This window comes from Contarinia nasturtii, unplaced genomic scaffold (genome assembly GCF_009176525.2).
Source record: "Contarinia nasturtii isolate CC-2019 unplaced genomic scaffold, AAFC_CNas_1.1 Cnas_scaffold_187, whole genome shotgun sequence".
Lineage (NCBI taxonomy): Eukaryota > Metazoa > Arthropoda > Insecta > Diptera > Cecidomyiidae > Contarinia > Contarinia nasturtii.
The window spans coordinates 9929631-9945376 of NW_022197544.1; the positions used below are offsets into that span (position 1 = coordinate 9929631).

Below are 15746 nucleotides of genomic sequence, written 5' to 3' on the forward strand. Positions count from 1 at the left end.
AGCTTGGTTTTACTTTTGGCGACCATCACACATTCACCAAAGTAAAATTTTGGATCAAACCAAAGGAAGAATAGAATCTTCAAATTTTTTTAGAATATCTTTCCGCATTTATTCCAAAATATAATTTATCTCCTAACATTGTTGGCAAATTGAAAATATACACAAAAAAGCGAATAAATGCGTGTTTTATTAAAATGAAATGATGTGATTAAATGAGAATCAAATAAATTTAGTCAACATCTCAGATATACTAAACTGGGTTCAACGAAGAATCTCCAAACTCGCGCGCTTCGATCTCTCGTATTTAATGGATATCAATAACAAAATATGTGAGTTGACTGGAGTTGACTTAAAAAAAAAATCGTTTTCAATAAAATACACTTCAAAACATTCAAATACCGATCATGAAAATATATGATGTGGACCTGAGAACAAATCATATTTTCAACTAATAACGATCAATTTAAATTGTGTACGTAAACATAATTAAGTTTACATCAATGCATCATATATTTTTTTAAAGTAAAAATATGATTCGTTAGCTAGTGTGTCTATGGCAAGCAGCATTGCAGGCGAAACATTAACATCAGGAGATATATTGTATGGTTTCATTTGACAGACGTTTTACATTGCACATCCGTCTGCATCGTTTTACCTCTGTCATGCATGTAATGTGCGTTTTCTGTTCAATCTGCTGTTCGTCTAGTATTTCAATTCAATACTTGAATCAAAACTAATGTTCATCGATTCAAATGGAAAACGAACTTAGCGTAAGTATTATAAGCTGGCAAAATTATAAAAAAAGAGTTCATACTATACACACAGTACGTATTAAAACTCTATATAAAAGGCATATACATAGGTAACCAAATTTTCTATTCACATACTATAACACGGTTACAAACGCACACATGCATACACGTAGCATAGACGCTTTATATTAGTGCCGCACGAAAACTGTTTGTAACTGAATACCATTGATATTTTAATACCATGAATATTTTTCATCAAAATTGTAAATTAACAAACTTTTATTTCGAAGTACAAGATGAACAGGAGTTTTTTTTCTTTGATGAAACAAATCATGCAAAGTCAAACACTTACGGCTTCCTCTACGACCTATTGAATGTCAATTTAGTATACAAATTACATTCTCTGTAAATATTGTAAAACTAATACATACACAGTACAAAAATTCGTTTTGAATTTACTATGCACAATTATATATATATATATATATATATATATATATATATATTCTCATTCGTCTGATTTGATCATTTTTCCTTACATACATACAGTTCACACAGACACACGCACACATATAATTGCACATTCTGCCGCAATACCGCTTCATACACGCAAACGCAAATGTTCATGTCGATGTGTGAACGAGGCATCCATATTGTTGTATACAGAACAGATTCATTGTGAGTATTTGAAATACAATAAGTCAGTAATAGTCATAACTCAACCATCATTCCGAACTGAACGCGATAAAAAAAACAAAAAACGAAATTACTTACAATAAATAAATAAATATATGAAAAAATAAAAAAAAATATATAAATCGCAGTGTATGTGTTTTTCTGTGTTTTAAATTTGTTTTTGTAAAGTTTATTCAGCATTTTTTGCCGAGCCAAATTTTGATTACAGCACGTCGTTCACGTTGCAACAAACCTACAGACAGTTCATTCAATAAAACAACAAGATTTGAAACATCTACCCCGAAAAAGAAAAACAATTAAAAACTGAAAGGAATTAAGAAAACCATTTGGAAATTGTGTTCTTTTTCTCTCACTTGTGTGATTTCAGTTTACCGACAACAAAAGATACGAAAATAAATATTTTTTTTACCGAAATAGTATATCAAAGGTAAAATTGCAGATCAAGTTTGATTATAAAGTGATTTTTGTTTTTGTAATGACTGCAAACTTCAATAATCTCAAAAAATCTATTATTCAGATAATTTTATTTGATTTTTTGTTATTAGTAAATACAACAAACGGTTGATGATTTTCATAAACTAGTAAATTTTTATTTGTAGACATTTTATCATTGCAAACAATTAGAGAACTACTTGTATCATAGATTTTGTTTTTAATTTATTAAGAGTTCGAGTTTTTTCTTTGAAATTTTTAGATTCAAATCGTATAATTGAAGTTTCGATAATTGCTCAAACCACTTTTAAAAAGTCGCATATGCACATGGAAATATGTCAAACATGAATGTCGAATGACAGTTGTATTTTCTGTACGAAAAGTTCCTTTTTCTCTTTCCCTCTTGCACCATTCGACGCTTTCCACATTTCTTAATCAACACAAAAAGAACCGATTGATGTTATTGTTTTCGGGCATGTCAACTAACTGAATGTTGTTGCTTTCTTCCCTTTTTGCTTTGCTTTCAATCAAATGAATTATTTAGCGTTTAAGAAGCCATAAGTTTGTAATGATTTCAATTAAAATTGGTATAGTTTTTCTTAACGATTTTGGTGCTATTTTCTGAATTATTTCATTGGCTTGAACAGATTATTCGGTTTCCGGCATTGTTTATGGAATAATAAAATTAAGAATAAAAAAAGGCCAGTCAGAAGAATTTTTTGAATGATATAATTTTTAAACAAAGTTCTGGGAGTTTTTGCGGTATTAATCATTATTGGAGGCTAACACTTCTTTAATATGTTATAAATATTTTCGATGTCCGATTAGAGAAAGTATCCGATTTTACCATATCTGTATTTCATGAGCGACTTCATTTTTAAATATTACTCGTTACATCTCCTGTCAGATGTATGATATACAGTTGGCATATCCATAGGCGAGAATTGAATATTAATAGAACAAACGAAACCAAATTATTTTCAATAATAAATAGAAAGATATATGCATGGTATGCAACTGATTCAAGTTTTTTTTTTTCAATTTTGAAGAGGCCGGATTGAGATGCAAACATATTGAATGCATTTTTCAAAAAAATTAATTGAATAAAGTATCGAACTCGCGTCTGTTCATTCATAATTTATAAATAAATTGAAACCAAATATAGACATTCATGGCTATAGAGCTAAATGAGCTTAAAGAACATACAAACATTAACGCAAATAATAAAAAATCGGTTGTTTCTGTCATGATTTTTGTTATGCATTTTACTGTCATGACTTCCAAAAACCATATCTAGATGTCAATATCTTACCGGCATTTGCTGGAATATTTAAAGGTTCAAATATTGTTTCTTCACACAAACAATGATACGTTTAAAAAAATCCTCATTCAATGCAACTCAAATATTTTCGCAGATAATATTTGATGTGGACTGAGAAATAACATAAACAATACCAATACCAAATAAAAAATAATTAGGTGAAGTTAACGCAAACGCGGCTTTATTCGATATATATATATTCTATTTGCGTTAATTGCTTTAAAACGTCATTGAATCATATTAAAAAAAGTTAAACATATCGGTGTGATATTGGTGTGAAATAATATGAATGGTGCAATGCAAATGGACAATTTTTCGAATTTAATTGGTGCTCCAATGGATACCTTCATAAAAAATCAAAATTCTGGTATCAAAATATTTTCGAGAAACACAATATTCTATCGATATTTGATGTATATGGTTGAGCTGGGTACAAGTGAGTTCGTGTTACCTGTATTTTTTTCTTGTTATGGGTGAGCGCATTTATGATGTTAATGCGAATGTCTACATGACATCTGTACTGCCACTAGCAAAATTGAGCCACATATACATACATTTTATCGAATGAAAAAAGGTTTAATGTATATACATAACCACACTTACATCGTCTTCAATATAAATCGTGCCACTAGCCAGCCAAACATCCAAGCAGCCATGAACAAAACTTTTCACAATGCTATATCTACCACAAATTTAGTTTTTAAATGGTTTCGTTCCAGTGCTACTTTCTCAGTCGGTCTTATTTAATGCCATTGCTTAGAACGATGGCGACAGAGAACATGTGTCAATGCAGTAGTGCGCTATGGTTGTGCTTGTGTACAGTAGCTTATAGTTGGTAATGTCTTATGCGGAATCTTTCATTCCATTCGAAACTTAGCTATCCTCGGTGGCAAAATGAAGGCAAAATTTGATCCCATGATAGACTTTGACATGTTTACTAAATGTAATCTTTATTTTTTGTTCGTTTCAATTAAGAGCCTTTCTAGTTGTCAAACATTTGTTTGGCTCAAAATTTGGACCATCGTTCAATATTTCGGTTGATTTGAACGATGTTGAGCGATCCAATGGCATACAGACAATCCGAAAGTACATACTAAGAAATTCTCGACTAAGTGAGGAGAGAAACTCTCATTAAATTCAAATAAAAATGCAAGCAGGCAAGAACGGGCTATCGCTTGTTCGCTTTTCAAGCAGACTCATTCTACACTGGCAAACAAGCAAACTGCCGAGTGTGGCTCTTAACGATTACGCTCTCTCTCTCTCTCTCTCTCTCTCTCTCTCTCTCTCTCTTTGTATATTCGTTTATCGCTGTTCCTTATTCGTACTAACAGAGCATGTATATAATACATAACCAAACCCGTACATAGTGGGTTTTTTGTACGTTATTTTCATTAGTTCAAGTCTCTTGCTTCGTTCATCGAAAAGCAAATGTTGTTTCTACGTGGGTATATACTGTTGAATCGGGTGTGTGTACTGTGTAATAAATAGAAATTTATTTTGCTTTATACAGAAATGAGGCAGCAGCACTTTGTTGGCTTTAGTCAGTTAGTTTCTAGTACAGTTTTTCATTTAGTACGATCGTTTTCGGTAAACGTCAAACAAAATATATATATTTTTTACATTTTCAAAATTTAAAAGTTGAAAAACGATTTTTCAATGCTTTGTCGTTTTATTTTCAATTTTTAATGTAATATATTATTGAATTAATGTGTAATTTCAAGAATATAAACTTCGTTTTCTGAAAAAGTAAGTGCACTTCAAATTATTTAATTTGAAAGTTTTGAATTTATCAGACAGAATCATTTTAAATTACGATTAATAAGAATAATTAATACGGGATTTAAATTTATCTTCTATAATTTAAAATGAGAAAAACGATTCGTCAAACGGAGAGACAAAAAAAACGAGAAAAAAATTGAATATATATGGATAGATATATCATAGATGATCTATATTATTATTGTTTTTGTTGTTTGGGTATTATTTCATATCCCATTGTCTCTCAAATCTAATCTAGTACATTCGCAATTTGAACACAGCGTCCAAATTGAATTCCATCAATTTGTGCAGAGTTCGAGAGATAATTTTCTATATTTTCCTTTACGTTTTCTTACCACACACAGCTTGTACATATTGTATGTGTGCTGACACTCTGTTGCCTTTAAGACGTTTTCTGTATAATTTACTGTTTTTGCCTGTGCTTCTGCTACTTATATACTATGCTGTGTTTCGTTGTTATTTCAATCTATATTATATTAAGCTTATTTATCTATGAGTCACACTCATACAACCATAGTATCCATAAATGTGATGCATGTATATGTATACCATGACTGTATACCAAGGGGCAAATTACTACAAGAACGTAATTCATCTAGTACATAAAAAATTCAATTCAATTCAATATAATTCTATGTCAATACAATTTAGTTCCAACTAATTCATAATGTTCTAGTCCTGCACAAATTGTCAAGAGAACAGTCATATAGCAGCGCTACTACTGAAAACACACATTTTTTTATGTCTGTGTACATGATTGCTTGAATGAGTGAGCAAATGTATGGAATATGACAGTAGTTTCGAAAACAGCCATCGTGACAAATCAGATTTGTGAATAATCCGTTTGGAGAAATACAAAAAAAATGTGATTTTAAATACAAACCATATTTAAATGTTATTGATTATCTTCCGAAATTGTAATTTTTCATCTTTAAATCAGTTAAAATTGATTTTTGTACTTTTGTGATAGCACACAGAACATGGCATACAAAAACAGCATACTAGATCAGTGCGAATTACTTGGAACTAAATTGAATTGACATAGAATTATATTGAATTGAATGGAATTATTTATGTATTAAATGAATTACGTTGTAATAGTAGTTTGCCCCTAGCTGTATACATACATTTCATTGGCATTTCTACAATTCCCACCGCTCGCCGCATCGATTTCGCTTGCTAAGTGACGAGTGCTGCGAAAAACGTTAAAAAAAATCAATGTAAAAACGACGACAACAGTTTTTGAAGACATGAACCGCGTGAAATCATGATTACAAAAATTCGTTACCCATAATAAAATTGCCGTTCACTCGTTCACATTTTCTTTATGCGAAAGCGTCCGTTCGTCACATTAGTTATTGAGCAATGTTGTTTCGTATATTTCAGTTTCTCTTTCTCTTGCTCACTATGCTGTATTATGAGCTATATTTGTGTGTATGCTTTTGCTGGCTTTGTTCATTTGGTTCGAATCCCAATACAAACGTACTGTCGTATCTCTGCTTCGACCGTACTTTATGATTACAGATTTTCTCTACTCGTGACTGTAATGATTAATACACGATTTAAATTAATCTTGCGTATACGATTCTCTCTAATTGAAAATATTTTTCAATTCTTTTTCTAATGCATTTGCTGAAAAAACTGAAATTCAAAAATGTTCCAAATTCAATTTGTCATATTTAATAACCCAAAAAATATCTGGAACAATAAATAAATCTACTACAATCGATACAATCAATTTGAAATGCATTTTAAGCATTGCATTTATATAGATGGCGCCAATCAAGAGCGTTAAAAAAAATCTTGATATTACTTTACGATTAGTGTAGTCACTGAAACATGAATTCATTCAATTGTGATTGTATTCATCATGCACAGTATTGCCATCTGTTCGGAATTATTTTTCCGTTATCGTATAATCAGCACGAAACCGAAAACTGTAGAATGAAGAATGAAAAAATAAAATAAAATGAAAGATCACCATCGTTTCAATCGACCGACCCTCCAAACATTAACATCACCATGGCATGAGGGAATATTTCAAGTATATAAGTTTTTGTTTGCTTATGACATAAGTTGCTCGTTGGGTTTTAGCCAATGCGTCAGTATCGCAGTGCTGCTATTGCTGATTCATAGTAACGTTCGTTCGTTCGTTCGTTCGTTCATCTCTTCGTAATGGGTCCCCATACAAAAACCTCTATATACATATAACAGTAGTAATTTTTCTCTCACTCGGCTATGAATATGACCCTGTCTGCCAATAATGAATGTGTTTGTTTGCGCCTGTGTCTTTGTACGTCGTTTGGTGCGCACAAATGTTTGCCTCTGTTGCTTTTTTGCCATTCGTTGTGCCATGTTTTTCATTAAAATAAAACCCTCAGACATTTCAATATATGCACGTTCAACGCTTGAATTTTTCCATTGTTATTGAAGCTAAATTTGTTTTTGTTGCTTCAAAATATTTAAAGCTGCTTTCGCATTTTAATTTAGTCATTTCGTTTATTTTAAACGTTGTTTTTCTTCGAATTGGTTCAAGATTTTCGGATACCGTATTATTTTTCATCGTTGATGCTAGTTTATAACACCGCTCAATATTTCAGTATTAATGAAACCAAACCAATAAAAAAAAGAAACAATAGTTTTCTTATTAATGAAAGGAACTGAGGAGCACAAGCGAAATCGAATCGTTCTTCCGTTCGTTTGCGAATCCGAATCGTAAACAACTGTCAATACACATCAAGCATCCAAAAACGACGTGTCTTCCTTTAACGTTTTATTTTTATCCTCTGAAATTGCAATAAGCAAATAATATACACAGAAGCATAAAAAAATTAGGACTAAATCAACGCAGAAAGCGTGAACAAGACAAGCGGAGAAAAATTGAGAGTGACGGACCTGCCGCATTAGTCTACCGATTTGCGCACGTCAAATTTCAAATTCAAATGAATGCAAAAAGAAATTTAAAAATTTTGGTTCTGAGGCATGATCGACGGCGATCACTTACTTTATTTAATGCATGTGAATAAACACACCGCACATATCCAGACACATATGAACTAGTGAAAGCAAAGAAAAATCCATAAATTGTTTCGTTTTTCGAAAATCTTCTATTCATTGTAAAAAAATAAGTCGAACAGCACAGTGGATCTGTGAAAATGTACCTTGTCTACCCTTAAATTTTACCGTTTGTCGCATACGATCGCTTTTAATTTATTTTCTGCAACCTCAATTCATAATTGATTTCGTGTCATTCCAATGAATTTTGAATGCATGGTATGCACTTTCATTTGCTTATTTATTTTTTTTATATTGATTTCTTAAATGCAAGAAAGGGAAATATAAACGAATTTCTACCAAAAAAAAACATTTCTTTTCTGTTTCTCTGTTCTTTTTCAATTCAAACTATGTCCAAAGAAATATGTCGAAAGCAGCAGAAGAATCAGAAATAAATAAGCAACCAAAAATGAATGTAAAAAAGCATTGAGAGACTGTGTGTGAATTCTATGATTGCTTTGGTAAAGCAATATAACAGTATTTCGTACACTATATGAAGCAGCAAACACAACGCGTCAGATAGATGTGTATGTGCGCACAATATACACATTGATGTGGTAGTACGGTCGATTTATTGTGTATTCTAGCTTTCAGCCAGTTTTCACGGAATGAGATGAATAAAGATACTCCAATACATAAACGTACATATGCTATGTGCTATGATTTTTTTGTTTGGTCGGTCGGTCGGTCGCTCGCTCATTCATTTGTTCGTTCGTTGTTTCTTTTCTCCATATCTTCGTTTACTTGGCAAGAGATTGAACTACAGCTATCGTCATCACCACAGCTCTACTCCAATACTTTGAATGGCACATACAACAAATCGACATACTCACACAACGTTAACTCACAATACATACAAACGACATCCGAAATGAACGCGCTCGTTCGTTCAAACTCAAGTAATAGTTTGCCTTAATGTAGCACAGACTTCATGACTTTCATACGTTCACTTCGAATCAAATACGTTCGGAATATACCCAGTTGTTTTCTCCTTTTAGAATTTGTTTCGAATTTTTTTCATCGTTGACTGCATATTTTCCGTTGTCATTTGTTATTGCCGTGTGTATTTTTCTTCATTTGATTTGAGCATAAATTTTCTTTTTGAATTGAGTAGAAATTTCATGTGTTCACTAATCGAATATTTTCATTGTGAATGTGGTGATTTTTTTTGTATATAGCATACATATACAATGGTATACATTGATTGTAAATTTATGATGGCATATTCTTGTTGCTAGCACAGTTTTCTACTTTTTAAACAATTTTAAATAAAAAATATAATTTTTTTTTATATTTTGATGGTTCGAACGATATGTCCTTGTTTTCATATAATCCAGTGCAGTGGTTAATTTGTAAGAAGAATAACAAAACAAAAAAAATGTCAATCAATTTTTAGAAATATATTGTCTTTTTATTCTGGCGGTTGTAAATATTTTTCATAAACTCCAAATTAAAACTAATAATTACTTTCTTTTTTTTCTTTTATTCAACAGAACATTGTTCATACCATTTGAATGAAGAAAGCCGAGGTGAAACATTTTAAACACTGAAGTATTTCAAGATTACGATAAAGATTTTTCTTGATTTTATTTGAACATCTGTGAGAGTCATCTACAAACAAACATCACAAAAATAGTCACTATTTTGACCAGAGAATTCTAAGATAAATAAATACGAAATCTTATTTGGTTTTTAACGGTGACCTTCGGCACGGGGTATTTGTATCCTTGGAACATTAATCGAATAAATTGACAAATAAAGATGACTTCTTCCGTTAAAAAGGATACCGGTTCATTCTTTGCACACGGCAACTCCAAACAATTTGACTATGTATTAAAACTGTATCCGGATGTGCTGAAACTTAAAGCACTCACGCGCTGCAAAAAACCTGAAGAACTTATAAGATTAGATGATTGGTAAATATTTTCACTTTGAATTTAAAAATTTAAATAAACATTAAAAAAAATACGTTTGCGTTAAAAAGAAAATAGAAGAATTTTTCTATCCAAAAATTTCATGTGTAAATGTTTTTTGTTCAAAGGTATCAAAATGAACTGCCCGAAAGGATAAAGCAACGTGGCAAAAATGCGCATCTGGTTCATGAGGAATTAGTACAGGCAATGAAATGGAAACAATCGGTATGTATGGACAATGCCTTACTTTTTTTTATATTTAATATGATATGGCCAATACATTTGATTTTCTCTTCTTTTTTTATGTAATTGGTATTTATTGGTGTCTGGTCGTTCAGCGTGGCAAATTCTATCCGCAACTTTCTTATTTGATTAAAGTAAATACACCGCGCGCCGTTATGCAGGAAACCAAAAAAGCATTTCGTAAATTACCAAATCTAGAACAAGCCCTAACAGCGCTTTCAAATTTAAAGGGAGTCGGTATCACAATGGCATCCGCTCTTTTAGCGGCTGCTGCTCCCGATAGCGCACCATTTATGGCTGATGAATGTTAGTTTGTTGAATTATTTGACTTTCGATTTTTTTTCCTTGAATAAATTTTAAGAGAATTATAATGGATTTTATTCTTTTATAGGTTTGATGGCTATACCAGAAATCGATAGCATAGATTATACAACAAAAGAATACTTGAAATTTGTGCAACATATTCAAGCTGCCGTAGCTCGATTGAATTCTGAGAAGGACAACAATAATTCACAGTGGACAGCGCATCAGTGAGAATCGTTTCAAAAATTTGAAAATATATGATTTATGCAACATGCAACTAATTATGTTATTTATAATTTTGTAGAGTTGAATTGGCTCTGTGGACACATTTTGTTGCCGTGCAATTAAAGCCGGAACTACTCGATCGAATTCCAGTATCAAATTCAATCAATAGTGGATCAACTGAACTGGAGACAACTGCAACTGGCAACGATGAAGATGATGCGATCAACATAGCTACGGGCGATGATGCGGAAATAACGGCCGATGAAAATAGTACCGATATGGTGAGCTCTTCGAAAGATGAAGACGAAACAACAACCGACGGTGAATTGAAATCGGAACAAAATTGTATCTCAGGTGAATATTTCTTTTGGATATAATAATTTCATTTTTTTTTTTTCTGATTAATTGAAATTGAAATTTTAATTTTATGAAGCAGCCAGCACAGATGATAGCACAGTGTTGACAACATTGGGTGGCAGTAGCCAAGATAGTGTTACTCAGTTGAATGGAAGCAACACTGTTACGTCGACAACCACTCAACAATCGGATGAGAATAGCCGATTTGCACATTTCGAACACTCCAATGAAGAATTGGTTCAAGTTGTATCAGCAAATGGCAACAATAAAAATGGTAATGATCTTTAAAAATCTCTGTCATTTGTTTTTTGAAAATATTTCGTATATTAATCGAAAAACTATCGCAGGAGTGAATAATGTGATTGACGATAGCTCACGATCTGATGATAGCAGCTCGGAGAAACCAGTTACTCCCAACGAGGATAGTGATTCACAAGCAAGCAGCAATAAAAGGTTTGAAAAAACAATTAAATATTATGATACGTTGAACATATATCAATTTTGTTTTTTTTTCCAAATTTTATCTCTATAGATCGTTAGACTGTGAATGTTCTGAATCACAAATAGCCGCTACCGAAGCTAGTGAACCAGGAACAAAGAAATGTAAAATTACAGAGGAATGAAATTTATTTTATATTTAGTTCTATTTTTGCATTAACGTCTAATATACACCATGAATATATAAATATTTTTTTTCTGTTTGATGTCGCGTAACGTCCGTCGCACCTTTTTAAACTTAATTTAAACAAACCAGCAAACAAATGAAAACAAAATACCTACACTAGATATAGTGCGAATGCGAAATACATTTACAAAAATTAGAAGAAGAAAAAAAATCACTCAACAAAAAAACTCACGTACATTGATTCAAATTGAAGCACTCATAATCATCACTTAAAAATGTGTCGCCTCATTAAATCATATATGTTTGATTCAATTTGTTTTAAAAAAATGCTAAGGCATATTAGAAAATGAAACATAAGTGAAAGAAACATATATACACATACATTTTATTGACGAACATATTAAGTTATTTGAAAGGTTAACTGCTTCCATCTCATTGAAAAATTAATTCGGCAAATTTTGAAAAGATATGACAAATCCATAGAGTCGAAATTAGGAAGGTGATTTCTCATCATTCTCATTTCTGTGCATAGCTAATTTAAATTTTGACAACACAAAATCGCCACTTAACAACACGAATTTTAATTTGACCCAACACCCGGCACATACGTACCAAAACAACACACTGAATGAAAAACGCGATAGAAAAAAATAAATAAAAACAAAAAAAATCAAATATATAAGCCATTTTCACCCATACGCAACAGAGAGACATAAAAAAAGAGAAAATAAATTTTGTGGAATGCAGAAATTTTTTTTAGTAAAAAATGGATTGTAAATTTTATATTCAATATCAAAATATATTTTTGTGGAGAAGAATTAAAACAATGACTTCCCGTCATTTGAATAAATCAAGTAAATGAGAAATAGTTTCATAAATAACCCAATTGATGTGCACATGTTGAAAAAAGATAACAATTGGCTATATTTAGATTGAATCATTAATTTGATACGAAGCGTTAAATATAATATTTAGAATCATAATAAAAATTAAGGATGTACTGAAAATGTATGAAATGATTCGACTGATGAATAGTTAGCAAGGAGGCTGAAATGTGCAGAACAAAAAAAAAAAAACAAAACAAAAAACAAAATTATTTTGTGGACAACTACATCGGCGGGAAGTGCACTAAACACGAACAAAATAAGAGGGAAAATACGATAATCCATGATGCCTGAATCATATTTATATTCAATTGATCTTAGGCAACAAAACAAAAATGAAATGATTTAATACAATTAAGCAGATGAAGAGTTTTTTTTTTCATTTGTAGGAATTTAACTTAATTAGAATGGTGTATACAATTCTTTTTTCATTCATTTCCCTTCTATTCCGTTGTATTAATTAATTAACGATAATTTTACTATTATTATATTATTATTATTTTGAAATATTTAAACGAAAAACTATAGATACAATTGATTGCAAATTAAAGCAAGCTGAGTAAAATTCGAATAAATTTATTTCTTCTGTTTTTTTATTCTTATTTTTAATTTAAAAGCAAAATCAACCTATATAAAAACAATAAACTGAAATAAAATGGTTTTAGGTTTTACCTACGTACTGGTTTTCAAACGGATTATTTTTGTCAATATACTGTTAATTATACTGCAAAAATTCGGATTATATCATTTATTTTACATTTTAGTTTCGATTCATTCCCATTTACCAATTTGTACGTAGGCCCATTGTTATAAGATATATTATAAAGATGGTAACACAAAGAAAAACAATGTATACCGAATAGATCAGTTTAAATAATATATTTAGACTTAAAAAGACACGCAATTTTTTTTAAATCAGTCCCATTTGTGGTCTGTATTTAAATCAATTTGCAGAGAATAATGTACAATTCTGCAAAACACCAGACGTTAGTAATACAAAAGATAAAAAGGAAAATGAATGCAAATGTAATAAAAAGGGGAGACAAAAAAAAATTAAAACAAAGATACCAATAAATATATGCATTTTTATTCTTTCAAAATATTCATCAAAATATTGGAATGGTAAGATTGTTTCAAAAAAATGTCTGTTAAAATACTTTAATACACGTATTTATATATATAAAAAAAATTGGACTAACAACAATGCTCATGAGCTTATATGATTTTGAATGTTTCAAAGAGTGACATCTATTGGTAAATTATGATCATATAAAATACAAAAATGGAGGAGTAAAAAATGCATTGCTCATGCGCCAAAATTTCTCCAATTTTAGTAGGGGGCGAAAAAATAAAACTTCCATCGAATATAATATGTAATTTCAATTTGTAATTGATAAAGCACCGGTTGCTAATGCTTTTAAGAAATACTTGATTTGAAAGTGGTTGTTTTTGACAACAAAAGTAAATTTAAATTCTATGAGAACATCGAAAAAAAACTGAGTGCTGCCCAACTTATGTGCAGTCCAACTAAATACAATTAAATTTAATTTCATATGTCCAGACATAGAAGTGTCTTGTTTGGATATGTTTCTTTGGCCAAAAAATTGATAACGCTATTTTTTATAAAGCTCCATCTTAGATTACATAAAATTGAAAAAAGAAATCATAAATGAATTTGGTTTTATTTTTGCATGAAAATAGGATCTTTGAAGGGATTTTATCATTTGTTTAATAGATTTTTTTTTGCAAAAGGATGAGAAAATTTCCGATGAAAAATTATTACGAGCCCGTAACCAGTTCTGTAAACTACCAAGACGTCAGGTTTTCATGGCGTTGATGGCATTTCGCTTCTATTCGTTGCAGTTATTTACTGTCTCTTTTAAATGGAAAATGAATGCGAAATAGATCGGGGGTGACATGGAAATCAACACGTGTTAGAGATGAGTTGAGAGCAGCAGAAATGCATATTGATAATTTCAAGATAATAAAATAGCCAAAAGCGTCTACAACACACAACCCCAAAAACAATGCATTCAGCTTGTTTTCCTGTTCTACTAAACAAATGAAATTCAAGCCTATGGAACACAAACGATGGTAAAAAACAGCGAAGCTGCTAGGGATGACAGTATTTCTATCATAGAAATTCTATGAATGAGGAAAACATAATAAATTACTTTTTTCTCATTTCTCCACGCATCCGCTTAATAATTATTCATTAGCCGCATATTCACATACATACCAGATGACTGCTTTTATCACAAACATGTACAAGCATTAAGCATGTAATCAACTCAAATGAACAGAGAAACCGGGTAAGTTATGATTTCAGCACGACAAAAAAAATTATGTAACTCTGGAAAAATGTTTAAATTGTTTTAAATTTTGTTTATTTTATTTTTTTAAGAATGAAATATTTAGAAAGAGTGGAAAAATTGATAAGTATAAAAAAGTTTGGTCAACTGGCTACTTTCTTTCACCGTAGTAAAGTTGGTTGGGCTGAAACTAGTTACAAAGTAATATACACAATTTCACGTTAAATTGATATTAGATTTATAAATGGGGTCGCATATTCAAGTTCAATTTAATCTAATACAAACTTTTGCGTGAAAAACGCAACCGATATTTTCGCTCAAAAAGTTGGAAAGGTTTATATTTAGCATCCAATTTATTCATAAGGGCACGTTTAAAGTTTCAATTTAAATAAAAGCAATTTTTGAATTAAAACACAATTTAGTTTGAGATCAAATTGCAAACGGTCCATCTTTTCGAATACGAGGGTCACTATTTAAGTTTTTTCAAAAACATATATAAGACAATGGGGTTTCATCGAAAATGGTTTTATTGTTTTTCAAAATATTCGCCATGATGATCAATACACTTTTGCATTCGCTTGAACCATTTGTCATAGCATTCATGCCACTCCGAAAGTGATATCTCCAAAACGTGTGTTTTGAACGCATCAACTGCTTCTTCGGGCGATGAAAATCGTTGACCACGCAGTTTATTCTTCACGCTCGGGAATAAAAAGAAATCGTTGGGTACCAAATCAGGACTGTACGGCGGATGACCCATTAAATCGATCTTTTGACCGGTCAAATAATCGACTGTTTGATGAGATGTGTGAGAGCTCGCATTATCATGATGAAGAATTATTTTGCGACG

The 15746-nt window shown here is 31.1% G+C and overlaps 1 protein-coding gene and 1 long non-coding RNA gene across 6 annotated transcripts; one reads left to right on the forward strand and one right to left on the reverse strand.

The window, feature by feature from the left end:
* Positions 1 to 1472: 1472 nt before the first annotated feature.
* LOC116352223 lies at positions 1473 to 12808 on the forward strand. 5 transcript variants are annotated; one of them, XM_031784636.1, is made up of 9 exons: positions 1473 to 1875; positions 9528 to 9950; positions 10076 to 10172; positions 10286 to 10496; positions 10582 to 10720; positions 10798 to 11072; positions 11152 to 11349; positions 11423 to 11528; positions 11608 to 12808. In XM_031784636.1, the coding sequence occupies exons 2-9, from the start codon at positions 9796 to 9798 to the stop codon at positions 11696 to 11698; spliced, it is 1272 nt and encodes a 423-aa protein (XP_031640496.1). In that variant the 5' UTR covers positions 1473 to 1875; positions 9528 to 9795; the 3' UTR covers positions 11699 to 12808. The 5 variants fall into 5 exon arrangements, with proteins under 5 accessions (XP_031640496.1, XP_031640500.1, XP_031640499.1 ...); XM_031784640.1 differs by having other exon boundaries at positions 1475 to 1875; positions 11155 to 11349; XM_031784639.1 differs by lacking the exon at positions 1473 to 1875 and adding an exon at positions 4925 to 4947.
* Positions 3466 to 3881, reverse strand: LOC116352224. The gene is made up of 3 exons (XR_004202273.1): positions 3805 to 3881; positions 3653 to 3727; positions 3466 to 3545 (listed from the first exon to the last, which is right to left on the reverse strand). It is a non-coding gene; the product is annotated as an uncharacterized LOC116352224 (long non-coding RNA).
* Positions 12809 to 15746: the final 2938 nt, after the last annotated feature.

Bases quoted from the DNA above. Each gene is read 5' to 3' on its own strand.
- LOC116352223 (XM_031784636.1), top strand. From the start codon at position 9,796: ATGACTTCTTCCGTTAAAAAGGATACCGGTTCATTCTTTGCACACGGC. The intron at 11,073-11,151 runs GTGAATATTTCT...AATTTTATGAAG, and splicing joins GGAACAAAATTGTATCTCAG to CAGCCAGCACAGATGATAGC. The intron at 11,529-11,607 runs GTTTGAAAAAAC...TTATCTCTATAG, and splicing joins CAAGCAAGCAGCAATAAAAG to ATCGTTAGACTGTGAATGTT.